General features: G+C 48.8%; 9 protein-coding genes across 9 annotated transcripts; 5 read left to right on the forward strand and 4 right to left on the reverse strand.

Moving 5' to 3' along the window:
• Positions 1-414: 414 nt before the first annotated feature.
• Positions 415-840, forward strand: ncb2 (Negative cofactor 2 complex subunit beta; the record flags this gene model as incomplete). Its single annotated transcript, XM_031146901.1, has 2 exons — positions 415-684; positions 733-840. The coding sequence occupies 2 exons, from the start codon at positions 415-417 to the stop codon at positions 838-840; spliced, it is 378 nt and encodes a 125-aa protein (XP_031007363.1).
• Positions 841-2,191: 1,351 nt separating this feature from the next.
• Positions 2,192-3,571, forward strand: UPC2_3 (Sterol uptake control protein; the record flags this gene model as incomplete). Its single annotated transcript, XM_031146902.1, has 2 exons — positions 2,192-2,278; positions 2,378-3,571. 2 exons carry the CDS (start codon positions 2,192-2,194, stop codon positions 3,569-3,571), a joined length of 1,281 nt encoding a protein of 426 aa, XP_031007356.1.
• Positions 3,572-7,524: 3,953 nt separating this feature from the next.
• LHYA1_G001925 (uncharacterized protein) lies at positions 7,525-12,218 on the reverse strand (the record flags this gene model as incomplete). The annotated part of the gene is made up of 2 exons (XM_031146903.1): positions 7,525-12,069; positions 12,180-12,218. The coding sequence occupies 2 exons, from the start codon at positions 12,216-12,218 to the stop codon at positions 7,525-7,527; spliced, it is 4,584 nt and encodes a 1,527-aa protein (XP_031007357.1).
• Positions 12,219-13,489: 1,271 nt separating this feature from the next.
• ephA (Epoxide hydrolase A) lies at positions 13,490-14,947 on the forward strand (the record flags this gene model as incomplete). The annotated part of the gene is made up of 3 exons (XM_031146904.1): positions 13,490-13,703; positions 13,858-14,032; positions 14,155-14,947. The coding sequence occupies 3 exons, from the start codon at positions 13,490-13,492 to the stop codon at positions 14,945-14,947; spliced, it is 1,182 nt and encodes a 393-aa protein (XP_031007358.1).
• A 1,129-nt stretch (positions 14,948-16,076) lies between these two features.
• LHYA1_G001927 (uncharacterized protein) lies at positions 16,077-16,571 on the forward strand (the record flags this gene model as incomplete). Its single annotated transcript, XM_031146905.1, has 1 exon — positions 16,077-16,571. One exon carries the CDS (start codon positions 16,077-16,079, stop codon positions 16,569-16,571), a length of 495 nt encoding a protein of 164 aa, XP_031007359.1.
• A 1,505-nt stretch (positions 16,572-18,076) lies between these two features.
• On the reverse strand, positions 18,077-19,107 carry LHYA1_G001928 (uncharacterized protein; the record flags this gene model as incomplete). The annotated part of the gene is made up of 2 exons (XM_031146906.1): positions 18,077-18,717; positions 18,927-19,107. The coding sequence occupies 2 exons, from the start codon at positions 19,105-19,107 to the stop codon at positions 18,077-18,079; spliced, it is 822 nt and encodes a 273-aa protein (XP_031007364.1).
• Positions 19,108-23,950: 4,843 nt separating this feature from the next.
• Positions 23,951-24,423, reverse strand: LHYA1_G001929 (uncharacterized protein; the record flags this gene model as incomplete). Its single annotated transcript, XM_031146907.1, has 2 exons — positions 23,951-24,217; positions 24,271-24,423. 2 exons carry the CDS (start codon positions 24,421-24,423, stop codon positions 23,951-23,953), a joined length of 420 nt encoding a protein of 139 aa, XP_031007365.1.
• Positions 24,424-25,310: 887 nt separating this feature from the next.
• On the forward strand, positions 25,311-26,235 carry NUDT14 (Nudix hydrolase-like protein; the record flags this gene model as incomplete). Its single annotated transcript, XM_031146908.1, has 2 exons — positions 25,311-25,403; positions 25,519-26,235. The coding sequence occupies 2 exons, from the start codon at positions 25,311-25,313 to the stop codon at positions 26,233-26,235; spliced, it is 810 nt and encodes a 269-aa protein (XP_031007317.1).
• Positions 26,236-26,352: 117 nt separating this feature from the next.
• YSA1 (ADP-ribose pyrophosphatase) lies at positions 26,353-27,377 on the reverse strand (the record flags this gene model as incomplete). The annotated part of the gene is made up of 5 exons (XM_031146909.1): positions 26,353-26,591; positions 26,685-26,861; positions 27,005-27,126; positions 27,204-27,238; positions 27,315-27,377. Coding segments are annotated over 5 exons (636 nt in total), but the record flags the coding sequence as incomplete, so codon positions are not given.
• Between the last annotated feature and the right edge of the window lie 105 nt (positions 27,378-27,482).

Below are 27,482 nucleotides of genomic sequence, written 5' to 3' on the forward strand. Positions count from 1 at the left end.
TACATCCTAGACCATGTGTCTGGAAGAGCGGAATCTCCAGTTCTTGTGTGGCTTTCAAAGGTTGATACATTTGATGCCCCTGTCAAGCGTGGTGCTGTCGTGGATGGAGAGTTTGATTGGTTCAAAAGGAGGACGGAAGGCGCTCAAACCTCTAAGCCAGAGAAGGTTTCCACACAGGGCGAGTGCTATCAACAAATTCCCGAGGGGGAAGGCTGCCGAGAGTCTTCCAGGGAGACATACGGGGCGCTGACCGAAATGGGACTTCCATATCGAATCGTTCCGAGTCGAAAGCAACGGAAAGTTGACAGGAAAAGTGGAAAGTCGAAACCAGATTAAACTGTATCCGGCTCTAACATTCTTATTTTGTCTTTGTTATCGTTCTATGACTTGTCAGAACCCCATGTACTAATAATCATGCTTGTAGCCACCGTTCAGAAGATCGTCACGGAAATTCTCCCCCCATCCTCTGGTCTTGCTTTTGGCAAAGATGCGAGGGATCTGCTCATCGAATGTTGTGTCGAGTTTATCACTTTGATTTCCTCTGAAGCAAATGAGATTAGCGAAAAGGAGAGCAAGAAGACTATTGCGTGCGAACACATCACCAAAGCGTTGGAGCAACTGGGTTTCGGAGACTATGTCCAGGACATCATGGAGGTTGCTAGCGAACACAAGGAGCAGTTGAAGGTATGTCCTCTCTCTTGTCCCAAGCACTCTTGACTGATGATAAAATAGGGACGAGAGAAGAAGGCCAACAAACTCGAGCAGAGTGGATTGTCGACGGAGCAACTTCTTGCGATGCAGGAGGAAGCTTTTCGGGACGCGGCTCAGCGCCATGGATGATTTCTAATTTCAAGGGTTTTTGCATGTATTTCTTTGGTTGCCTAGGCGTTAGGGGTGGATGAATACATGGCGTTATGTCCTGAGGTCCAGCATGATGGTGCCATAGAGAGCATACGATCAGCGAGTGTCACTGCAATGGATTATGCATAGCATCGATAGCTGTCAACTAAGTCAGCGTTGCTTGCCAAAATACTATTATTGTCGTGATGTTTGAATTGAAACTCTCCGGATTGAATTCATTTCTTCCTTCCGGAGACTTTCCAAACTCATTTCGATCTCGGAAGTGCACCAGGTAGAAGCCTTGAAGTTTCATTCTGGAATTGCAGCGGGAAGCGTTTGTAGGAAGCATTAGAAACATGCAGCCACAATGTATCACCCAACAACCTATCCCTGCCCCAATCTTTGTAAAAAATCCTGGGGATCTGATGCTAAAACAAATATCAGCCATTGTCTTGTCTTGGTCCGTGATCATACCCTTGTAGTTTCAAACATCTGCGCGATATAAGATGCCACCCCTACCATTAGACAGTTTTACGAGCAGACGTATCTGGTCACACAGCTAGAATGGAATATCGGTGTTTAGCTAACATAGAATAAGCTTAAAAGCTTCTAAAAAAGAGGCCGTTTGCTTGGCCATATATGCGATGATAGTTTTTTGATAAGCTGAATAGTAGATGCTTTCCCGGGTGGTCAGACATGTTTCAACTTCCACGATTCTGCTTTGTTAAAGCGCGGAGACTTGATCGGAGACTAAATGGATAGTGGCACGTTTCTAATTTCTCTCACTGGGAAATAAGCCCATCTGTCAAATGGTTGCCTGCAAAGTATCATTATAACCAATTGTTGCAACCTTCCTTCTCCCTTATGTAATCAGGCTACGATGATTGTACCCAGCTGCACACTAACCTAACTCGGAATCTGGGCGCGAGCCAGCTCAAAGTTGTTTGTGTTTCAGAAATAAGCGCTCGGCAGAGCATGAGATGTGTTCAACGTGAATGCCATTTATATCCCGCGAATTATCGTCGGAGGCGCGGTGTCCCGAAACGTTCTACTGGTAGAGTTCTAGTGCTGACCAAAACTGTGTCCTGTACCTACCGAACCGCAAAGGGGCTTGACGGTCGTCAGGATTGGGATTGTATGGATTCGGTTTCTTCTTGTTTCCCCACCCACACCCATACTCACGTGGCGATCATCGAGCCGACAAATCAAACGGCTTTCTATATTTCGCTTCGCCCCTTTGAGACGTCGGTCATTAATATATGTATATGAGGAAGAAGCACTACTAGTGACTGGCTTCATTACTTTATTCTAGCTTCACCATATTCCATTACTTACACTGTTGGCCCAAAAGATGCCCAACTCACACCAGACCAGAGCTTTAAGGCCTCATACGAAATCCAAGAGTGGATGCAAGGCGTGCAAAGTCCGCAAAGTCAAGGTATGGATGAATACATTGGGTTATCTCTTCCAGAACGGTCCTTGGAACTATTCAGCTCCAGTCATTCTCTGGATAGTCAGACATTAACATCTCTCACAGTGTAGCGAATCGCGTCCATCATGTACATCGTGTCTCCGGCGAAAAGAGGCATGCGAATATGACTACGAGCGCATTCGATTCCGGCACGTGAGACCAGTCTCCGAGAACCAAGATACAGCTTTGTCTACATCAGTATCCGTATCAGCAGCGCCATCTCCAGGTCTAGCTCTAGCAGCGCGTCTAGGCTCAAGCTCACCAACTCCGCCCTACAGCTCCGTCGGCGGCGATTTCAGCTCATGGATCGAAGGCGAGTCGACCGAGCGGCGACTCCTAGAACTGCGACTCCTGCACCACTTCACCTCGTGCACAGTCCAGAGCGGCTTCCCGGGCTGCCACGACGAAGTGATCTTCGAAATGTGGTGGCGTGACGCACCTGCGCTGGCGCTGAAACACACGTTCCTCCTCAACATCATCATCTCCATCGCCGCGCTGCACATCACCAAGATCCACCCGGAGCAAGCCGAGATGGCCGATACGCACCGTGTGTATTTCAACGCTGCGGTCGCTGGACTCCGTTGCGCTGTCAGGGACATCAATCCTGGAAATGCGGAGGCGGTGTGTATCTCCAATGTCCTGATCGCGTTACCGTCTTTCATACTGCTGCAGAAATCAGATCTGCAGACGTATTCGCCGCCGCTGCAGCTCTTCTCGCTTCTTGCTACTAATATACCGTTGTTCAAATCAGCGTGGCATTTTCTGCCTTTAGGTAGCAAGGTATATACATTTACGACGGCTAAACCGCATATTATGGAATTCCTCGTGGACACGCGGAAAGATATATACCGTGAGCCATTTCAGGCATTCCTGGCCTGGCGCGCGGTTGGCGAAGTCGTGGATCAGGAGAGCCAAGAGGCGTATGAATTTGCCATGGGCTTTGTCGGGTGTATCCTGGCCAATATAGAGAAGCAACTTGAGGCGTCGCCATTGCGGCGATTGCTGTATAGTTTCCCCACCTTGGTGCCAGCCGTGTTTGTCGAACGGCTCAAGGAGAGGAATCCAAGAGCTTTGACGGTACTGGCTTATTACTTCTGTCTCGCGAAAGCCATGGATAACGTGTGGTGGATGAGGGGCATTGCTGAGAGAGAGGTGTTTGGGATTCAGAGTCTACTGCCCGAGGAGTGGCAGTGGGCTATGTCTTGGCCTTTGCAGAAGATTGCCGGGTTTGCTGCTTCGGGGATGCCTCCGATTAGCTGAAGAGTATAGGGATGAAAAACTGCACATATAAATATTAAGATGGCACTAGGGGAGGAGGAACTCCATTGTCTACACACGAAACGCCCAAACCAAAATCTAAATACAAAGCCAAACGCTATGGAGTACATGGGCGATACCCCAGCTATAGGCAAAAACGTCCTTCAACACGACTCGGGAATCAAACAACATCTTCACCTCTTAGCATCAGTGCTCCACCTATTCGGACCTTCTTCAACCGAACGTTCCCAGCTCCTCTGCTGCTGTTGACTCGCCTCTACGCTCGACTGATATTGCGGCGGGGGTCCCTGTCTCAATTGATAGTTACCCTCGCCCTGATACTGGCCTCGATATTTTTGTCCCTTCGGATCGCGATTATCATATCCATATCCTTGAGGAGCAGAATAAGGACCGCCTTGTCGAGGAGAAGCGCCGCGGTACTTGTACCCTTGACCCTGCGGAGAAGAATAATAACTCTGAGACTGCTGCTGCTGCTGCTGTTGTTGTTGTCTCTTCTCGTCGCGTCTCTCGGATGACTTGTTGACGCCTTTGACTGCATATACTGCACCAGCTGCTAGCAGGCCTTTGGTGATGAGTCCCATGATATTTATCTGAGGAAAGAAAGCTTCGATTGTACAGTGCACTGTAGTAGACGGTGGTATATATATGGTATGAGGAAGAAGTTGGTATTTATTAAAGATCTTTGAAGTGTTTGAGAAGATCGAAATGTTGTTTTGAAGAGCTGAGGTGTTTAAGAAGATCGAAAGTTGTCTTGAAGATGTACTCCGTACTTTGGTATAGATTGAGATATACGGAGATGAGATAGATTGTATGAAAATGTTATCTGTCTGAATTCAAACCCAGAAAGCGTTCAAAGCACTCTTTATATACCATTCATCCCACTACTCTATCCGTCAGCTCACAACCCTCTCCCTCTCCTCCGCTTCCCGAATAGGAAGCGAAAGCGAAAAGCGAGCCTTAGCGCTCTGTCTCCGCCACGCGAATACGTGTTTCTTACTTGCTTTGCTTTGCTTTGCATTGCTTTGCTGGGTATTTTACAGAGTATCTTGCGGTTCATTGGGTCATGTCATCTTATGTTATGTGATTGATTAATGTGTTTGTTACGGCCGAGAGTGAGTATACGCGCAAAGATTTCTTTGAGTTGTTTGGTTTGAGATTCCTGCGCTGCGCTCCGCTGCGCTATAGTCGAGAGGGTTTTGCGCGTACGTACGGTATGACTTTCGGTGCGAGAGCTGCTTGTCTTGTCTTCTTCCTCCTTTTGTCTTTGTTTTTCCTAGGTAGTGAGTGATTGTTATTATTCTGCTCTATACAGTCAGTCTATGAGAATTGCTTTCGTACAGCAGTGCTACTGGCACTGTACTATATGGAGCATCGATCGATCTGAAGAAGTCTTTGGCAGTATAGTAAGGTTTCATTGCAGATGCCAATAACATACACGTACTCATGCGATACATTTAAGCGGGCTGCCGTAAGTCGACTTGTTAATTCTTCAAGTCGACTTACGGGAACCCATCTAAGCATTTAAGCATACAAGCAAGCATCTACCCAAGCAAAGCTTATCTATCTCACCATCCCGTCCTATCTCCAAGTAAACGTTCTAAATTGCCCCACATCCCACTCTTTCATTGGTGTTGCGGCTGTGGAGAAAGCGAGGCAGACTAAAATATCCGAAAGCGAGGTGGGGGAGCGAGGTCCCAGATATTTTACTCGAGTAAGACTAACTTCTTTTATATGGAAATCGTCGCTATGGATTCTTTTACCTTGGGTAGATCTACAAAATTGCTTCAGTATGGAGCTTTGGACTCAGCCTTGCTACGCCGCGACGGTTCGCAGCTGTATGATGACGGCGAAAGGCTGAGGAAAGATCTGCTTTTTCTCGGATAGGAGCGAGGTATTGTTCGCATAGGCCCCGCAATCCTCTGGTGGGGATAGAGGGATATGGGTTATGAGATTTACATATAAGAAGTCTTGTGTTTTCTTTTTGCTTTGCTTTGGAATTATACCATCTCATCTCATCTCATCAAATCTCATCAGCTCTTCCACATCACAAGTTTCTCAAGTACCATCTCTATACCAATCTTCAATCAATATATACAAAACAACAACAACCTCCTCCTCAAAATGCCCTCCCAAACAACATCCCTCTCCATCGCCCAACTAGCAATCTACATCCCCCTCCTCGCCCCAGCCCTCTACACCACAATCGCGCACGGCAAACGCGGCCTCCTCGCCTGGATCTTCCTGCTCGCCTTCTGCTCCCTCCGCATCATCGGATCCGGCATGAGCATTTCGGACCCCAAGAGCACGTCTGCTCAAATCATAGCTGGTGTTGGACTTTCCCCGCTCGTGTTGTGCTTTGTAGGCTTGTTGCATGAAGCGTATGTTTTGTTTCATCTTCTCTCATCCCTTTCCCCCTCCGTACCTCTTGTTTTGCATCAAAAGAAATACATATATATAGAACGCCTATATATACATGATCATTCAAACCTTGATTCCGAAATGTAAAATGCTAACCAACATCCCCATTCACAGAAACTCATACACCAAAACCACCCACCCCCCCATCTGGCAAAAATGGCCCACTCAAACCTTCCTCCACCTCTCCGTAACCGCCGGCCTCGCGCTCGTCGTCGTAGGCGCAACCAGCAACGGCCAAAAACTCGCCCTGGAAAAGGTGGGCTATATAGTATTCCTCGGTATCTGGATCTTGCTATGCGTTTTCGCGTTCTTGAGCCTGAAACAGGGGGGTTCTAATGTCCCTGCTCGAAAGGTAACTTGACTACCCGTTCCACTCTATGCTAGACAGCAAGAAAGAAACAAACCCGACTAACACACCCAACCAAAGCTCCTCCTCGCACCCCCCCTCGCCCTCCCCCTGCTCGGCATCCGCATCCTGTACAGCACCATCTCCTCCTTCTGCCCGTCTATCAACGCGCAAACCGGACCGATCGCCTACCGTGTCGTGCTAGGCGTCGTCATGGAACTGCTTATCGTACTCGTGTTGCTTGGCTTCGGGATCGCGACGAGGAGGATTGGGAGGGGCGAGGTCGAGGAGGGGGGGAAGGGCACGTGGAAGGCTGTTAGTAAGGGGTTGGGCGAGGATGGGGAGATGGGGAGTCAGAGTGGGAGATAGAGTTGTGTACAAGGTAGCGAGGAGACAATGATATGATACCCAGGCGGTAGTGAAGGTGATGTGATGTTTATAACGAGATGTGATATTTGCAGGGACTTGGCATTGGCGTTGGCTTCAGGAAGAACGGAGTAAGAGTATCTATCTATTTGGACTTGTATATGTTTAATCTACACTCGTACATACTACTTGGTATACAAGCTCTGCAAAGATAATCTAGCATAGATATAGAAAGGAAAGAATATCCAAACTTGTAAATAGCAAGCAAGCGCCTCCCTCACAGCGTACATATATGATATATCCAGTCCGATATCATTGTCCTATCATATCTGATATCAACGAGCGCCTTTCTGTCCTTAATGCAAAGTAGATGAATACCTCTTTTTAATATCAAGGTACTAGATGCGATTCCTAGCTACCATGGGTTGAAGAAAGGTTGATTTATGGTTTTTGGGTCATGGAGGTCGAGGTAGAATGGACAGGCGTGTTAGGGCTAGGTGTTTGTCACACCTAACCTATTATATACTCTTTTCCCTATATAACACAATAAAGTTTAGCGTTGAGTGAATGAAAGTAATTACGTATTATATATTGGCGGCCTGCTTATCTCTTACATTCTGAGTTCATATATGCCTCGTCAACGAACATTTATACAAGAATATTTGCCTGCTTTAAAAGGAGATAAAACCCGCGTCACGCGGCGTAACCATCCACACACCCCATCGCGCCAATGTATCTCTATCCCCAAGCCTCCCATCAATCCCCATAAATGATGACATAAGAAACTTTCAATAGTGGTGCAAGGCTAATCATCCAACTTAAAAATCCTCCTCAGCGCCCCAAACTTCTTCTTCTTCCTCACCCCATTCAGACCAGCAGTAACACCCGCAATATCTACCTCAGTCAACCCCGTCGTGTTCCTCCTATTGCCAAGATCTGGTCTAATACCGCCCGCACCCACAGCATCAGCCGTAACCGGTCTCCCATCCTTACCCAGGATCCCCGGCTCCGGTAAAGGCCAAGAGCTGCTATTCTCCCTAGACATAGGATTGCGTTTCTGCAATCTCGGAGACTGATGACCATTTCGAATAGCATCAAGATCGCTCCTACTTCTTTCCAATGGAGTGTCGCGACGAGCAGCAGATTCTACCTCGGATTTACGCACTTTTGAAATTGGGTCTGCTTTCTTACGGCGTAGGATAGACATTATGCTTCCCCCGCGCTGATTTGGGGGGCGGCCAGATGCACTGACGGTGGTAATGGTCGTGGAGGTTGAGCCGAGGCCGATTGCTCCTCTACCGCTGCCTGATCTACGAATCCCGTTTTGAGTGAGAGTTGGGGATTTCGTCTTCTCCTCATCGGAATCGGGGAGATCGCTGGAGTCACCATCTTCGGCGCCGGTACGCTTAGGGATGCTACGGACAGGAGCGGATGAGGGTGCGTTGATGCGCATAGATTTTGATGCTAGGCCATTTTGGCGGGGAAGAGGAGGTGGCCCGCCATCAGAGTCGTCAGAGTCGGCGAAGCGGCTTCGGAATCCAGAGGGACCGTCATCTTCGTCTGATGAGTCTGCAAATCTGCTAGAGCGTTTAGGAGTGGCCCTTTGATTCGAAGGCTTGGACGAGGAAGAACGACCGAATCCTAGGCGTAGCGGCGATTTGGCTCTTGCAGGCGCACGAAGTGTGGGCGCCGGACCAGAGCCGCTGCGCATCGACATTCGCATATGTGTCGGGTTTGAGCTGGCAGCACTTGATCCCCCACTATTGAATGGCCGACGTGCCGTAGAGCCAGTAGGCGATAGAGAGCGCAGGCTAAACCTACTTGACCCTACAGGTGAGTCGTTATGCGGCTCGTTGGAAGCGCGCATCGATCGCCTAAAAGAAGGGATATCACTGGTAGTAGATCCGGACCTAACACGCTTGAAGCTACTGTCGCTATCACCAGAGCCCCTTCGTCGAAGAGATGGCGATGGACCTTGAGTCGATGCTGGACGAGTCGTTTTCTTCCCAGTAGCAGGCGCAGGCGCAGGTGCGGCTGCAGCTGCCGCTCTCGCCATCCTGTCCATGAGGGCATCGACTTGCGCAGAGTCAGGTACGAATTCTCCCTTTTGAGGTGGCGGGTATGACATTGGTCGAGCTTTCTTTTGCAATGCTCCTTTTGGCTCGGCTGATTCGGCTGCCCGAAGGGAGCTGCGCTTCGAGTTTTGGGTCCGCATCGATTGCCGTATGTGGGTGTCTGATGGGGAACTTGGCGCTTCTGCCCGCATCGAAGAACGCATGACAGGGCCATGACCATTGGGACCAGCTTTTTGCCCCGGGGTAATCATATAGCTCCGTTCGTTATGAGCAGGTTGGCGCTGCTCCGATACTGTTTTGGGAGCGACCGCGACCTTGACCTTCTTCTTCTTAGTCGGCGTGGGTATCGGTCTCGCTTCAACTTCTGTATCGGAACCGGACCCCTCAGCTTCTGCTCTAGCTTCTTCCTCCAATTGAAGCTTCTTCTCAGCCGATAGACCCTTCCAGTATTCTTGAGCCTTTTCCCACCCCTCATGATCTGGCTCGCTATTTGGTGTCGATAGCTGACTCTGCTTGTACGCTCTCTCCTTTACTGCTTTCGGGGTTGGGCTGTCTGGTACAGGTATATCAACAAAGCCTCTTGAGCTTGGGATTACCGGACTGTCAACAACAGCATCCAGTGACATAAAGCCATCACCTTCACCATTAGAAAGGTCTTCAGCGGCGTCACTGTATACGCTCGTATCAGACTCTTCAGACTCTTCGGCGATGGCTGGGGTGTCATGGAAATGCGAATTCTCAGCGGCAATCTCACCCAAAACAGGTGAGCCTGATCGAGGAGTTGAGGGATCAGGCTCTGCAATGCCGACATCAGCGAGACTTGCATCAGTGACATGATGTTCGACGATCACAGGACTTTCTCGCTCTTGACTGGCGCTTGATTCTGAATGACTATTTGAATTCCTCCACCCGCCAGGCATATTCGGCCATTCCAATTTACCGAGTGTCTCTTCTAGGGTTGGCGTTGGTTGGAGTATAGAAATCGTTGGCACTGTGCCGTTGGCCCTGCCGTGTCCCCCTTCCTTCTCTTCTGCTATGGGGGTTGCGAACTCCCGCGATGCCTCGACGTCATCTGCTATGGGCGCAGTATTTCCACTTTCGATCTTCGCAGCCACCAAAGGAGAATCTTGGATACCCAAGCTTGTCACACTGCTGGTGTCTGAATTGAAGCCGTCCCCCTCGACTGAGACGACCTGTGGAGGTAATGGTTCTCGGGATTTCGATATATTGGCAGCATTTTTCAAGGCAGCATCTTGAGAGAGTATTGATCCAGCCAAGTGATCATTGGACTGACCTGTTGGCTGTTCTACAACCTCGTCAGTCGGCGTCGTAAATATTGTTGAAGATGCAAGAGGTTCCGTATATTCCACTGGTTCCACTGGTTTGACCAACGTGCGCTCTTTCTCCTCCTGGGGCTTTTCTTTCTTTTGCCTTACGCTTCCAAATGAAGGTAACGCTGGTCTTGGTTTCATGATCTCGTCATCCTGATCGTCCATCATAGCGGTGTCCTTCTTTTTACCCTTCGCGATGCTATACCAGGGTCTTTTTGCCTGAGGGCTTTGGACAATTGGCGAATCTGTAGTCACAGGCGTCGTCGCTTGACCCACTGCAACATTACCATCATCAAAACTGACACGGTTGGCCTTCTTCCTTGGCACTGAAAGGTCATCCGAAGTCTCACTAGTAGCTTGGCCAATGGCTGAACTATCGACATCATTCGGAGATGGTCCTCTAGGCGTACTTGAGGTTTTCAATGCTGATTTGCGTGGGGAGATTGATCGAGGCGGAGGTTGATGCTTGACCTGGAGATTTTCGGGCGTTATCGCGAAATGTGGTGTACGTGCTGGACTGACAGATTGTACTCTTCCACCTCGAACACTGCCCTTTGCTGCCCGAGGAGCGATGCTTTCGACAAAGGTCGAATCAAGAGGTGCTGGAGCGGGCTGGCTTGCAGATCTGGTATGTTGCCGTTCTTGGGCAAATGCGGCAGATGCTGAAGCTTGTCCTCTCCCATGTCCTCTCCCTTGCCCTCTCCCAGTATTTGACCGAGGTGCTGGGGTTGGAGAAATTGTACGCGTAGGGCCAGTATTTAGTCTGGGAAGATTGCCTGAAGCTGCCGTCCATTGTGGGGTATCATCTTCCTCTTCCTCTCGTTCCTGGTCCTCGCGCACAATCGAGGGTTTCTTTGTCAAACGAGTATGCGTCGCTGATCGTGGCGCATCACTATCATTATCGGATGAGTTCGGAGCGTATGATGCCTGGTCGCTATCAGAATCGCTGTCTACGATCACCTGTTTTTTCTTCTTTTTTGGCACAGGGGCGGGCGCAGGAGTTGGTTTGGGTATCGGGGCAGCTGCAGGTGTTGGTCGTTCTACTGCTGCCCTACTCGACTCTGCTTCCATAGCGTCTATCGCTGTGCCTCTTGGCTTCCCTCCAACGGACCCATATGCTAGATATGTTCCTGTAGCTTGTTGAGGTGCAATTCGCTTCATTTTCTTGACTGGCTTGTTTGCGACATCGTAAAGTTTCTGCTCAATAGCATGAACCTCTGCAGCCGGTAGAAAACTTCGAGTATTAGGGTCATAGACTAGATCTTGCTGGGTAGGAGAAGTGATTCTTGGTTGATTTGGCCTTTGAGGAGATGGAGATGTTAGCCGTCTCTGTTTGACAGGTGATGTTGGTCTTGAACTCGTAGGCAAGGAAAAATTAACGGACCCTCTACTCGCCGGTCTCTCTATACTTGTTAGCTCTGATACACTGGATAAGCTTGACTGTCTTTGGCCGCGTGTCCTAGTGGTTTGCGGCATTCCAGCAGGTCCTAAGCTCGATCCGCGTCCTGAGGCCCTGTTGGGAGGAGGGGATGCCACCCGTAATCCAGGGGATTCCAGACTTGCCGCACGTCTGTGTGACTTTGTAGGTATATTGTGCGGAATCGTAGGTACCGGAGGCGCATCCGCGGCGCTGGGAACCGGTTGTGCAGCACGATTCGGGGAAGGATCCCGGAAGGATCTTTCAGACATCGAACCATTACTCCCTCGTCGTTCCAGTTGTGGCCTTGACGTAGATGTCGAACTTCCCATAGAAGATGTCGAACCAGACCGTCTCATAGTCCGCTTTGTCTGCACATCCGCCACAGAGGTTGGAGTTGTTGGTCGTGACCGCAAAGCAGCAGCGGCTGCAGCGGATGACAGGGAGGCATTCGAGGCGCGATTCTTCAGGAAAGCCTGGGCAGCGGCCGTCGTCGCGGAAGGGTTCGCATTGGATCCATTGAGAGGCTATCGAGTGACGCGTTAGCAGAAGTTTTGCAAGCTTCCGGGATGGGATTTTGACAAAGCGATAGAGCTGTCGCATGATCGCAATGCCAAACGCCTCGGAAGGTACGTACCGGGTTCGAAGTCGCTCTTTTCCTTCTATTCCCGAACATTGTCGACTGTTAGGCGCAATGCCTGATGAAATATCTCTGCCGACTGAGGGCTGATGAGAATATTATTGCATAAAGAAGAAGTGAGTTGTAGAGGATGCAGGTGAAGTTTCGTAGTACAATGATATGACGACGGGCGACGGGTAGCCGAGCGGGAATTGCTGGGGTGTTGAGGTGCTGTGCTGTGCTGCGCAGCGCAGTGGATGGAGGATGGGGATGGGGATGGGCTTGGACAAAGAGTGGAGCCAAGCGAGGAATCGAGATGGAGAGAGAAGAGGATGCAAGAGATGAGTGAGCTTCACACTTCATAGATGGTGACTAGTAAGTAGCATTTTGAGGCTTTTGATACTTGTTGTTTATTACTGAAGGACGATTCCTAGCAGAGTTGATTTGGATGAGCAATAAACTTGGACCTTAGGTAGATTTTGGAGTCGGCACTAGATGCCTTTACTGAAGGGTAGGTAGGACAGGAACCTGTTTGTTTACTACTGTACCAGATAATCCAACACATCATTGCGGTGACTGCACCAAGCTCAGACAGAAATCTAGCTACCTTACTTAGGGCCTACTTCAACACTACAGGTGGGTAATAAGTGCCTGCATTACGTCTAGTGAAGAACCCTTAGCCGTCAGTAGTTGCTAATTCAGCTACTCCAGGAACAGTGTGCGGGCTTTCCTAGCTACAAGTAGGTGAACAGAGCGCATCACCACCCAAAAGCAGGGTAGAAGGATGGTGGTCATCAGCTCATTTCACTTTGCGCGAGTTCCAAGGTCGGTCTAGACTTGCATTTGGGCCTGCTTGAAGTTAGTCTAGACTTCAGCTGCAGCAGAATATCGATGACGTAGGAGGTGTGGTGTGGCTTGAACAGAGGTTGCATTCTACAACATTACTACGTAAAAAGGATAGCATTGCTCGTAAATGACCACTTTACCAAGCATGTTATAGGTCATTATGGAACTTCTAACACAATTAAACTCTTTACTGATATAGATCATATAATAAGACGTATTATTTACACAGGACAGGTCGCGAAATCAGGTACCCCTGGACCCACGCCACGTGCAATCCATGACACTACACTATAGGTACTACCACGGCTTTGAAGTGCCGAACCGAACCGATGACTGAGAAGCAAACCTCCATGATCAAAAAACATAACAGTCGTATAGTACAACGCCCGCATAATGCAATATAAATCTTCACTACACTCCTTGCATTCTAATTGACTGCCTCACAGCTATACAATATATCATCATAAAGTGTACCCCTCATCATGTCCTCCCCTCCATTTCCCCCGCTTCCTCTCCCACTAGGAATCACAGAATCCTACCTCCCCTCGCACGACCTAACATATCACGTCCTCTCAGCAGGCGTCCCCTCCAAGCCCCTCCTCCTATGTCTTCATGGTTTCCCCGAGCTTGCTTTCTCATGGCGCAAGATAATGCCCCAATTGGCTAGTGATGGCTATCATGTTGTCGCTTACGATCGTAAGAAACATTGGACTCTTTGCTTCCTTCACACACTACACTTGGCAGGGTTTTATGTCTATCGAAAGTTTTATCTTCCGATATCTTATCTACTTTCTACTTTCATACGATGACTATCCTTAAAGCACGAGGACTGACATTTATCTCCATTTAGAACGTGGCTACGGCCGCACAACAGGCTGGGATACCCGTCCCTTCGACCAAGTTGATCTAAACACATTCAGTTTCACTCGATTAGTTCGAGATGCTGTTATACTGGTCAACGCCCTGGGATACAGATCAGTAGCTTGTATCCTCGGTCATGATTTTGGTGCGGTGGTAGCGAGTATGTGTGCTTTGATGAGGCCGGATATATTTAAATCGTATTTCCCCCTATCTAGTTTTACCCAATATCTCCCCCCTTCTTTCCCTCCCACAACAAAAACCGAGATAACATAACAAAATAAACCAGCATCATCATAATGTCCCACCCCTTCAGCGGCTCCCCCAGCCTTCCCTTCGCAACCACATCCCCCGCTTACAACTCACCACCTCCCAAACCATCCATCCACTCCGCCCTCGCAAACCTCCCCGAGCCCAGGCAACACTACAAATGGTACTACTCCTCTCCGCGCGCCGCCTCCGAAATGGACGACACCCCCAAAGCCGACGCCTCCTCCCTCCCCCCCTTCCTCCGCGCCTACTTCCACCTCAAATCCGCCGACTGGCCCGGAAACCAGCCCCAACCCCTCCAATCCCGCTCAGCCCCCGAACTCGCAAAACTCCCTTACTACTACATCATGCCTCTACACTCCAGCATGCGCGACGCCGTCTCCCTATCCATGCGCCACGAACCGCCCGAGCTCGTGCGCGAGAAATCCGCGCGCTGGCTCCTGGACTCCGACCTCGCCGTCTACGTCGCCGAATTCTCACGCTCCGGCTTCCAGGGCGGCCTGAACTATTACCGCATCTTGACTACCGAGGTGGAGGGCGAGGGCGCAGTGCACATGAAAGATGTCGAGGCCTTTGCTGGCAAGAAAATCGACGTCCCGATGCTGTTCATCGCTGGCGCGAAAGACTGGGGCATGTACCAGGAGCCCGGCGTGCTGGAGAGCATGGCCGATACTTGTGAGAGGGGGTGTTTTAAGGGCGTGCAGATCGTGGATGGGGCGGGGCATTGGGTGCAGCAGGAGCAGGCGGAGAGGGTGGGCGAGATTGTGGGGAGGTTTTTGTGGGAGTGCAAGGTGGAGAGGGTTTCTATGTAAGATTAGATGCGCGTTAATGAGAAATGGGAGGTGAAGCCTTACTTGAAGGATGTAAACGAGCAATGATACCTGTATATCCACAAACTTGAATTATTACTATCATTTCAGGTATGGACAGAGATTACGTTCATAGACTCGGTAAAAATGAAATGAAAGGAAAGGGGGGACTAGCGTCGTAGCTCAGCTTCAAATGTTCTAATCCACGCCGCCTGAGGCGATAAGAGCCGTGACGCTTGGCATATATACAAGTATTTTATGTATCTATGATCTCCAATTGAAATTGTACTCATTTCATAGTATCAACCACGTATTTCATAAACATCACTATTTAGCATCACCCCTTTCTTGCCCGAGCCTGGAAATACGAGGCCGTAACGTCCAAATAATCCGGTCTCTCACATTTCGAGTTCTTAACATCGCTCGATACAACACCTCCCCCCTCTTCCCATTAACATGAAAGATTTTCTACTACAGTAAGCACACATTCCCCGCACTTTCTCCCTCGCTCTCCCCGCATCTTCGAATCTTGAAAACAATCATGTTATCTTGTCTTCATTCAACCCTACGACAGGTCCTAGAGTTACTAAACTTTGCTTGTAAGATTACTTCACCACCATACGAATATATATATATATATATATGCATTTCCATCTTCTACGAACTGGCCAAAGCCCAGCTGTGGTGTGGCATGTCGTTTGATATTCAGCGTGCAACTGGTTCACTTGCGCAGCTGCGCTGCGAGACAGGCGGAGTATTGCTGGAGAAAGGCGTAGTTTTGAATTGGCGATGAGAATATATGATATAAACAACCCTGTATGTAAGAGATTATGAATGATATGACTTACTGCTGTGCTGGGTTTGCGTTGTTCTCCGGAGTATTGTCATAAAAGAAAAATGGAAGAAAGAGGTGTAAGGTTTTGTTTGCTGCTTTGGCGTCTATCGGCATTGTCAAGCGCTAAACCCCCCTGTACATTCAGGGTCCGCTCGCCTATGATATTGTACAGCGGCGACCTCACTTCATTCAAACTCGCAACCTCATTCAATTCTTTAAGCCTACTCACAAAAACGCGACCCGGAATCCTTTACCTATCTACACCCGTCTCAACCGCCGCACCATACATCCGCAACCATGCCCGCACTCATAATAAAAGCCCCTACTCCCCTACCACCCTCCCTCTCATCCCCCACCATCTTCCTATCCGGCACCATCTCCCCCCCACCAGCGCCAACCTGGCAATCAACCCTCAGCACCTCGCTCTCCCACCTCGCAGTAACAATCCTCAACCCCCTGCGTCCAGACTGGGATGCCTCCTGGCGAGAAAACCGCTCCGATGCCCGGTTCGTCACCCAGGTGAACTGGGAGCTGGACGGGCTCGAGAGGGCTGATGTCGTGGTTGTGTATTTCGGCGCGGAGGCCAAGGCGCCGGTTACGCTGTTGGAGTTGGGGCTGGTGGTGGGGAGGGGGAAGAGGGTTGTGGTTTGTTGCGAAGATGGGTTCTGGAAGAGGGGGAATGTGGAGTTGCTTTGTGAGAAGATGGGGGTTGCGTACGTGGGGAGTTTGGAAGAGTTGAGGAGGGTGGTGGTGGGGATGTTAAGAGAGTTAGGGGTGAGTGTTGATGGATAGGAAGAGCGAGTGGAGAGTTGGAGTGGAGAAAGAGCTACGAGGCCTAACGAATTTTCTTCGGATGCAACATCTCATCACACGAACAGATAAAGACGCAGAGCAGTGTAATTCGGGGCATGTCTTATTTCGACGACTACCGAGAGTCGGTATTGATATCTCGAGTATGCTGCTTCGATGCCTTACTGCTGTATGGTGATTTGAATCGTCGGTATATTGTACGATCCATCCTCCTCATGCTGTCGCGCAAAATATTTCTGAAGCATAATCCGCATGGGATTGGCATCCTGTGGTGCGAAAGTCTCATTGCCTTCGGACTGCGCTTTGGCTACAAATAACTCGACGTGCTCGAGCTTTTTAAAGAACCCAAGAGTCACCTCATAATCTGGCAACCACCTAGGTGCGAGAAAACCAGATGTCCAGAAGCAGTCGATAATCCGCATACTTTTGATTACAACGAACCATGGAGGGTAGCTCTGTGTGGAATCGTCAATGCACATCCAGCAGTCTTCTAACACCATGAGGCTAAGTAAGAGGAAGTCTCTGTTGAAATCGAAGCTGAGTGGTGGTGCATCTGCCTGGGATTCACCATCAAAACAAAGGTTTTGGGGGAATACGCTTTGATAATGCTTTTGCGTCTCGGTTCGACTCTCGGAATTGACGAAAAGAGTCACCGGATGGTGAATTCGAGCGCATCCCGCGCGTGAGATAAGTTTGATGTATTTGCTACGTGGCAGCGCCTCTTTCCAAACCAACAGACGAATTTCCATTGGAAACTTGGCGAATTGGGGGAAACCGACGCCGGTTTGGAGGAAGAGCTCTTGTTCTGGATCTGGCAGCTCGGCAATGAGAGCAAGGACAGCAGCCTTCTCAGCAATTAGTACATCACACTTAGGGCCACTGGCATACTTACTGCTTGCAAGTTGTTACACTCCTTTGTATCTGTTGGAGAAGCCTCAACTTCGGCCAAGACATCGAATTGAAGCTCAGTCATATCATTCTGTGTTGAAGGGATGACTTGGGTGTCGACCGAGACGCTGGAGGTATTGTTGGTCATGCTCGTATCGCTGCCCTCGCCAGCTTGTCTGGCGGCACTCGGATTGTCCTTGTTCTTCATCATCTTTGCGTGGTTATCATGTGGTTGTGTTGCTGTTGTTGGCAGATTGACATAAAGTTTGAAGTTGAACTCTCGCCCAAGAAGCAAGGCTATGACTCGACCGACTCCATGTAATTCACTGGAGGCAACATTCAATCTCCCCAGTGGTCTATCTACCAGAATATATTGGAAATATTTGGAAAGGGAATTAATATTACTACAATAGAAAAAGCTTCTAACCACTCTCTCCAGCACTTCTAAACCACGATTCGAGATTCATATCCGCTTTCAAACCACCATAATCATTCGAATACCAAAATTGACCAGCAATCTCACGGCACAAACACCACATTCTCTACCCTTCTTCCTCTTAGACCATTCATAAACACATGGCTTCCCCATCAATTCATTGTCATTGTTTCCCCAAGCCAGGGTTTGGTAGTTCTTGCACACGAGGAGAAGTATCAATCTCGTGTGGCGGCGCTACGGGCGACCAAGGGTAGACCTTTTGCTGATCCGGCGAGTAACTCCGCATCTGCACCGGCGACATTGGGCCTTTCCAGGGCTGTGGAGGGCGATACACTTCTCCGTTTCCCGCCCCCTTCAAATCTACAAGGCCAATCCCCCCACCGCCATCCCTCCTCCTGCTCTCCCTCCAGAACAAGAAACTCAATATCCCAACCGCCATAACCCCAAGCGGTACACCGATCCCTACACCGATCTTCGTTCCCAGGTCATCGCCACTGCTGCTACAATTTGCCTCGACACTTTGCGAAGTCTGCGAAGTAGTTGCCTGAGCAGGCGAAGGAGTGGTACTGGTCACTGTGCTGGCTATGACGGTTGCCATGGCAGACGATACAGCAGCAGCGGAAATCGACTGCACGTAAGCGTCGAGTCCGGGCTTGAACGCAACGCCCGTTGTCCCGAGCGTGAACGAACTATTGCAGCAAGATTCCGGCCCAAACCCACAGCAAAACTTAGTAGGTGGGGTGCCAGCTGGTGTACACGACCATACAGCTGCCCAGAAGGGCTCTGCTTTCTGTGTCTCGGGATCTATGCAAATCATTATCAGCATAGGTTTATTTCACTAGGGTTCTATCTTAAGTCCATCTTACTCTTCAAACATCTACACACAAATGATTGTCAGCATATATTCCTCTCACCAGGTTTCTAGACATCTTACTGCTCAAATTGGTTCGGACAGTTCCCAGAATCCCAGCTCTGGTCTGTGCAGCTGCCACGATATATCCATCCCGACTGACCCAAGCAGAAGCCGCTCACAGAGCAAGAGTCATTAGGGTCGCAGCATGCCGAAGCTGTGGAGGTCGTTTGGTTGCATGGCACATGCGTAGGTTCCGAAGTCTTATTATCTGGATACCAGCACGTAGCAGTTGCGTTTACAGCCGCGAAGAAAAGAGGCGCCAGAAGCAATAGTCGGCCCATGTTGGAAAGATAGATGTCGGATGAAGAAATCAGTTCAGATTATTGATTGATAGAGAGAAGGGGAAAAATTGCCCAGGATGCGGATAGAGGGGGAACCCTTAATCCTTGAACCATTTTGACATTCCCTGCCAATTATACTCCCTCCGCCACCTTGGTTAGAGATTGAGCCTTTGGGGCAACTCACGTACAATTCCATCCCGTCAATTAGGGGGGGGGGGGTTGTACGAAGTACTGTAGCGGAAGTATACAGTATCTGTTGAAGCATAATTATACGTGAAGATCCACCAAGAGCCTGCTCATCGCCCAATCACAAGCCCTTGGGTCCGGTCCCAAATTCTAGTATTCGTTTAACGGCGTCAAAAGAAACTACTTTAGGTATCGTTGTTTGGCTATCATGACATAATTGGCTTCTTCGTAGACGGTAAGACTCCAGACATCAGACGTTTCCGGCAAGGCCGCCCAGGGCTGGAACCTCTAGGATTGCCAAGCGTTGTTTCACTCGGGCATCCATTCTAAAAATACAATCGTTGGGTTGCCGACGACAGTTTCAAATATAACCCGTGTTCTATTATGCCTTTCGGCTCGTTTTCTGTTCGACTTCTATTCTTCATGTCTACGATAATATAACAACAAGCTGTTCTCTTCAACAGATAATGTTGTAATGTTAAAAGAACTCAAGATGCTGAGTTGCGGAGTATAATATGTCGTAGGATTAAGGGCACGGTTTCACATATGTTTATATTTAGCGAGCCCCACTCTCGCGGGCCCCCTGAATAGAGGGGGAGGCGGTATGTTTTAGTGATGACACAGGCCTGAGTGAGGGCCGTCCTGGAAATACTTTAAATTATCTCCCGTTTCACATGGCAGCTACGCCGTAACCTCGCATACTCCGTACGGCGTCCTTTTTCTGCTATATAGTACAGTACGACCATAATCCGGGATACAACACATTAACAATAGTTCGTCCGCCGTGCTGTGGGTAAAGCCGTCAATCAAATACTACCTACCTATGCATTGGAACTCTATTTCATAGGGTTAACCTCCGTAACATAGAAATTCCCTTTCTTGTAGCTAGTCTACAATACATTACCTTTCTCTCGGATTATCACTCACTATAAACAGAGCTAAGCGTAAGCACTATAGGACAAACCTGTAGATCTTCTATGCCTCTCTTCCGCTTGGCTGACTTAAGAATCATGGCATTTCCATTAATTGCTTCACAGACTCAACTACTGTCTACCACTCTAGTCGCGCTATCCTAATATCCTAATAAGTCTCAGCCAACTGAATAGCAATCCAACAAACCTACGTGCACCTTGGGCGAGATCACTTGCAAGTGGTACCTATAGTTCATCGAGCTAGGGAACTGAGCTAATGCTTTGAAGATCTTGTCTATATCAGCACCCACTTATACGCATCGAGGCCTGTTTTCTTCTTCCTCTACATGAGGACTATTATCCGACTACATGTATTTTGAATATGGAAAACGTTACAATTGCTGGAATCCCATGACTTCGTGCCTGACCTAGTGTTTGTGAAAAGTCTTGTGGCGACCGGCTTTCGTTTGCCAGGACAAATCTTAACTTCACCGCTGTGTCTTGTGTTCCAAACTTACATTCTGTAAAAGACGCCATGATTGTGCTTTATCAGGCGTGAGATTGGTAAGTTAGAATCTGAATAACGATTGCACTTGTAAACGAGACTGACTATACATCCAACTCTTAGCCCATGCCAGCTACGAGGCAGCCTCAGGAGTCAGCACATGAGCTTAAACCCCGTCCTTTCAAAATCTAGCACATTGCAGTACAGATGCAGGTACAGTACTATATAAAAGCCCAAGACGAGACATCTTAAAGTAACACGTGCCTCTTCTGTTCTTCCATCCAATTGATTGCCCCCACAGTACAGTACAGTAAGGTACGTATAGCAGAAAGCAGCGCATGCATGCACTACCTAACTACTTGTATATAAGGATAAAAACCGCGAGCTACTGTAACGAAACGAAATACTTCTCGTATTTTATTCGCTGGCTTCTTCTCATTTCATATGCTCGGATGTTTTTCATTAGCTATGATTGTTTAGAAAGAAGTCCTTGTTTGCCATTACTTGGCTTTTGACGGATGTAGTGATTTCCCGGAATATGAAGATCTCGATCATATCCTATTTTCTCTAAGCCAATCAATAAAATACGACTTTGGAATTGAAAGCCTACCAAATTATAATCATGTATAGACCTACTTTTCCTACATGTACACAACCACCGAATTCCTCAAAAAGTTTCCCTCGAGGTGACTTGATTGGGATATAAAGTTCCAGGAATTGGAGCCGGGCGTCGGGAAGCGATAGGCCGAGGGCTGGATAGGGGGTTAAGGGGAAGAGAATAACTGTAACAGCGAGTATCAAGGGCTGGAGTTTAATAGTTGAAGCTTATTGAGAGGAATAATTAAAATGGGATAGACTATAACAAAATTGACAGAGGTTTTTATTCGCGGTAAAAGGGGAAGTGTAATAGTGCAACTTGAGCTAGCAAGACGTTAGACGGGATGATGATTATTGAATTATATGAACGACTATTAATACATGGCAGATATTTATCTAGAATGAAGTAAGTGCTTGCTAAGTTCAAGAGTCTCCGCATGGAATGTCTTCAATGATTTTTCCCCAGTGGATTGATACAGTGGTATCTTTATATCGTAAGCACGTATGTAAGCTTCTTATCCAACCGTAGCACCACTCGCCACCTGCTGCGGAATCGTAACCAGCCCATCCAAATACGTCAGATCAACCGCCGGAATGCCCTCATCTTCAGCAAAAAATCTCACCAATCTCTCTGCAACCCAAACCGGATTCTCGTCCCCTAGTCATTCATTCAAAGTCAGCCACCGTACTCCAGCATCACCATCACCTCCTAAGCCCACCCACTCCACTCACCACTCCACCCCCCCCCTCACTTCCCATTCCACAAAACAAACAAAGGAAAAAGAAAGGCGTCATCTTAACTTACCAAGCCAATGCCCAGCCTTTGGAACCAGCTCCGAAGTAGAATTCACCCCCACAACGCCCATCCCAGCCTGCACCACCTCGACGGGGCTAATACTGGTTTCGCCTCCCAGCGCCAGGACCGGCTGTGTTAGTTTTCCGGTCGCGATAGACGAGTTGAAGAATTTCCCGTCTGCTGCTGTGGTTGTCGTGGCGAAATACTCGAGTCCGGAGCGCAGGAAACCGGCCTTGGATATCTCGGTCGTGTATCTTTGCACTGCGGATTCTTCGCGTCAATTAATGCTGACCAAGAGGGGAATTAAAATAATTAAGTTCATGTTTTGAACTCTTAAGAAATTGAAGGAAGGGCTGAAAGGGGTTTTCATACAATGATCCTGCGAAATGGCCGAATTCCCCGTATAACTAGAATGAAAAAAATACCACGCCAACATCTCCTTCTCGCGTCCCTGAATGAAAAACTGCGCCGCGTCCGGGACACTGAAGAACGCCAGCTGCCAATTTGAATAAAGATCCCAGTCCGGGCTCGGATCAGACGCTGCTTCGTAGGTTCCTGTGCCGGGGAGTGGGTACTCGCCGAGCGCGAGGCGTTTTACGAGAGCGCTGTTTCTGTCTCGGTTCTTGAAGGCGAGGGCAGTGGCGGGGCCGACGCCTTTGTCGTGCGCGAAGATGTAGGTCTGGGTTATGTTAAGGAAGGAGAGGATGTGCTCTAGGTCCGTGGATACGGTGGAGGCGGTGTAGTCGTTGGTGCGGGGGATGGAGGAGGAGCCACAGCCGCGGAGGTCGGGGGGCTAGGACGGTGTAGTTTTGGGGCGAGGATGGGGCCGATTGTGTGCCAGGTGAGCTGGTAGTGAGTTAGCAGTTTCGGGACGTTGGGGAGTCAGGCAAGGAGATGGGGGGGGGGGGGGTACTGAATGTTGGGGAAAGCCATGGACGAGGAGGATTGGAGGGCCGGTCCCGTGGTATCGGAGGTGGATCGAAACGTCCTTGAGTGCTACTCGGAGATGTTTCCAGTCGTCGAATGGGACTAGGTCACTGAGAACCCGAGTTGCCAGAAGCGTCAAAATGAAGCTTAAGTAGTGCATCCTGCACTAGAGAGAACTTGAAGATTTTGTGGAATATAATCAACAAAATTGAAAGGAAATCTGATGAGAAAACAAGCTGGAATACTGAGAGAGATATCGAAAGAGAAGCAAGTACTATTTATACGAAAAGCATCATCTACTCGCCGTGCAGCACAAGTGGATTTCATCATTATGTCCGCACATCCCTATAAAGTTTGTAATCTAGAACTTCTGTTGACATGAGATCCAGGCGAAAAGTCCACTCTGCGACCATGCTCCCAGCATGATAGACTTCTATTGCAGTGTTAGACGCAGCTTGGTAATCAGTGCGAGGAAAAGATAATCAGTGCGAGGACTGTCCGAAGCTCCCGACGGGTCATCCCTCTTACAAAGCGCTCAAGTATGACTGTGGGCTTGAGCCCCAATTTCTCATTCAGGATATGCAATTGGATAAATTGTCTTGTATGTGAAGCAAAAAGAAGAAGCATGAGGAACAAAACACTTTGACGTTGTATGGTATGGGATGTGATGAGTCGTAGCGAGGTCGGAAGGAAGCTAAAAATCGCCTCTGAGCTAGCCCTGTTGAGAGTTTCAATACCCCGCCATCTTCATGTGTTCCACGACCTTGAGCTGGCTGTACGGGAACCGCCGATTATGCCAAGTTCAATCACCAAGAAAGAGTATCATGTCATTCATAAGATAAGTGATTGATCCATTTTATAAATTTCTCTGCAACTCATTTCCCATGCACCCCCAGCCATATCTACTACTTCCTTCCTTCCTCACTTCTTACTAAACATCTCCTTTACAAGTGCTGAATGCAGATACTCCCTAATTCCCACGATCTTCCCCGTCTCCGCACTGAAAACCAAGAACCACGCGAAGCGATTCTGATACGGGTCCCCATCATTCTGCACCGCGAAGCCAGAACACTCCGCAATAGCCTTCAACCCGATCACATCCAAGGAATCTAGCTTCATTTCTAGGTATCCGTCTTTGAGATGTGACTTTAGATCCGCATTGACGCTGTCTTCCCATTGTTGTAGGTTCTAGAGAGATGTGTTAGGCTGGGGTAGGAAATGGAGAGAGGGGTGGAACAAACGTAGATTCCGCTCTTGCAGAGGGGGTCTTTGACATCGGATGATATCCACCAGTGGACATTTGGATCTATTGCTTCTATGAAAGTGTCCCAATTCCCATTCGCGGTGTCTTTGAATATGGAGAGGACGTGTTCGCGGGTGAGCGTGAAGGCCATGACGAAGATGATTGTTCGGAAGGTGCGTTGAAATTTTGAGTTTGGGAAAGTGTACTTTTCGAAATAAAATGGAAGAAAGGTAGTATTGAATGCAATGACTTTTATATGTCTTTTTTTCTTCTACCTCCTGATATCAAAAAGTCTGTCATTAGACCGCAATCTCTGCGAATTGTTCCGGGTACTCACAACTCCCCACTTCTGTAGCGTAGCATCAGGGAAGTGAGCTGGGTACTGGCCCGCTTGATACCGAGCGGCATAATTCGAAAGTCAAGCTTTTTCGTCGACACTGGAACTGAACCAGGGGTTGCTAGTTGAGTTGGATTTGGTTGTCTCGAATGCATAAAGATCAACCTTTAAGGATTCAAGTGGTCCGCTGCCAGTTCCATATTCAACTTTTGAAGAAGCGGATCCGAATGAGAAAAGACAAAAGACAAAAGATTCATTCGCAAGTCTAGAAAAGAATATGGAACTAGTGCTGGCGAAACATTGTAGTTGAAAATAGTGCAAAAAGTTGCCTGAATGCGATATTTACCAAGATTATACAGCACTTACTGAGAGATAGAATTTCAACCATTACCTTCGTATGAAGTTGCAAATATATACCAAGAAGTGGAATCTTGTACCGGAACTTGTGGAGAAAGGGGGTCGCGTCGCAACAGCTTCTTTGAACCCACTCATTTCACAGGCTAAGGTATTAGCGCGAACTAGCTACGAGTACAAAGGCTCCAAGGCCGAGGCTGAACCCCCGCTCATCAGCCTTGCAGAAACACATTCACATCAAATAAACAACCAGGTCGAAGGCACACATGCGCCCACTTCGTCTCCCAATCTTCCAACCCAAGATCTTCCCTCGCCCTCGTCTTCTCAACACCATCACCCCCGCAAAGATGTCAACTTTTACCCTCCCAAACACACAAGTAACCGTCAAGCTCTGCGATGACCTCACCCGAGAGCAACTCCTAGAATTCCCGGCCTTCAAGGTAAATAAATGCCCTGCAGCCTCTTCTATTCTACACCTACACAAAGATATTGCTCAAGCCGTGCCTGCGACTATAATGCCTTCTAATCTACACTGCTGACCAACAATGACTACAGATCTGGCTGCACCGCCTCCAAACCTCCCTCTCTCTCCAACACACAAACCCGTCCCACACCTTCCACTCCTCCCCCTACACGCTCCGCTCCCTCACAATCCAATCCCTCGACCGATTCGGCTCCTCCCGCATCGGTTTCATCAAGCTCTCCGCATTCATAACCAACAGCGCTTCCGAATCGCTCCCCGGCGCCGTCTTCCTACGCGGCGCCAGCGTCGGCATGCTCGTCGTGCTGCAGCCCGACGACCTACCGCGTGGGAGCGAGGCGGAGAAATACGTGCTGCTGACGGTACAGCCGCGGGTCGCGGCGGGGAGCCTGGAGATGGTGGAGTTGCCCGCTGGGATGGTGGATGACGGCACGTTTGTGGGGACTGCGGCGAAGGAGATCAAGGAGGAGCTGGGGCTGGATATACCGGAGGGTGAGCTTGTGAACATGACGGAACTTGCGATTCCTGGGAGTGAAAAAGGGGATGAGGGACTGCCGAGAGCTATGTATCCTAGTGCTGGGGGGTGTGATGAGTGTATACCGCTGTTTTTGCACGAGAAGAGGGTGCCGAGGGGGACGTTGAGTGAGTGGACGGGAAGATTGACGGGGTTGAGGGATCAGGGGGAGAAGATTACGTTGAAGCTGGTTAGGAGGGAGGATTTGTGGTGGCAGGGAGCCAGGGATGCGAAGGCGTTGGGGGGCGTTGGCTCTTTGGGAAGGACTGAAACGTAATGGCAAATTATAAATGATTAATGAAACATGAATAAATGAAAAAACGTTGATTCGTAGCTCATGATCTCGTATCATTGAGTGGTATTATACTTTTGCCTTCTTGCCTATTAGAACCCCCTACAGTTTCCACTGTCTAGCAACTTCGATTCCCTCAGCCAACGTCCCAACCCTCGCATCAATAACATACCCCTCTTCCTCCCACTTCCCACACGCCTCCCAAAGCTCTTTCAACGGCAGCGTAAACACCTCTATAAACTCACTATCCTCCAACTCCGGCTTCAAATCCTGGTTTCTACTGTCATTCATATCGATCGTGACGTGAATCATCTTTAGATTCGTGTTGCAGAATCCCGGATCTTTTTTCCAAAATAAAGTCAATAAAGGAAGAAAGAATAGGTAGGTACTTCGGCTTGAAGAATAAATAAGGGGCAATGAAGGGGGGTTAATACCATTATACATCACCGGACTACTCTCACTCACAACCCCCACATACCCTGTTTCCTCCTTCAACTCCCTCACAGCAGCCTGCTCGGCGCTCTCCCCCGCATCCACGAGGCCGGCTGGGACTTCGATGACGATTTTGTCGAGAGGTGGTCTATATTGTTTCTGCAAGACGATTTCAGGTCCTGTTCAGTCATACATTCATTAACAATTAGTTGTTAATATTAGCTTAGCTTTGATTGATCCATTCATTCATTCTATAAATAAACCAAGCAAGCAGAAAGCTGGAAGGGGGAAACGGAAAATAGGGGAATGGAAAGAGATTTACCAGTAGGTTTCTCAAGAATAGCCACAATGCCCACACCGTCTATATCAGAGCCTGTGGGCCGCGTCCTGCGTTCGGCATGCTCCCATGTGCGTTCTGTGCCGAGGGGATCGGTGTATGTTGTCCTAAGTGAACAATTAGTTAACTTTACAAAAGCAGAGCTAAATCTCAAAATTAGGGGAGGGGGGATGGAGTGAAGTACAGGACGAGCTTTGTCCATTTTGCTTGTTCTTCTTTCTGTGATGCGGGGGGGTATTATAAGCTGAGTTGCGCAGTGTGGGGACGTGGGGTGGGGTGGGGTGGGGTGGCTAACGAGAGGTTCGGTCTTGAGGACTTTGGCGTCTTTGGCTGACATTGTGAGAGAGGGAAAGTTGTGCTGGGGATGAGAGTAGATAAGGTAAAGAGGAGGAGGGGATTTTAGGGGAGAAGTGGTAGGCAAAGGAAGACGTGAAGCGCGTTTGCTTCAATTACGTCACGCGTG

This window comes from Lachnellula hyalina, assembly GCF_007821495.1.
Source record: "Lachnellula hyalina strain CBS 185.66 chromosome Unknown contig00029, whole genome shotgun sequence".
In the NCBI taxonomy this organism is placed as follows: Eukaryota; Fungi; Ascomycota; class Leotiomycetes; order Helotiales; family Lachnaceae; genus Lachnellula; species Lachnellula hyalina.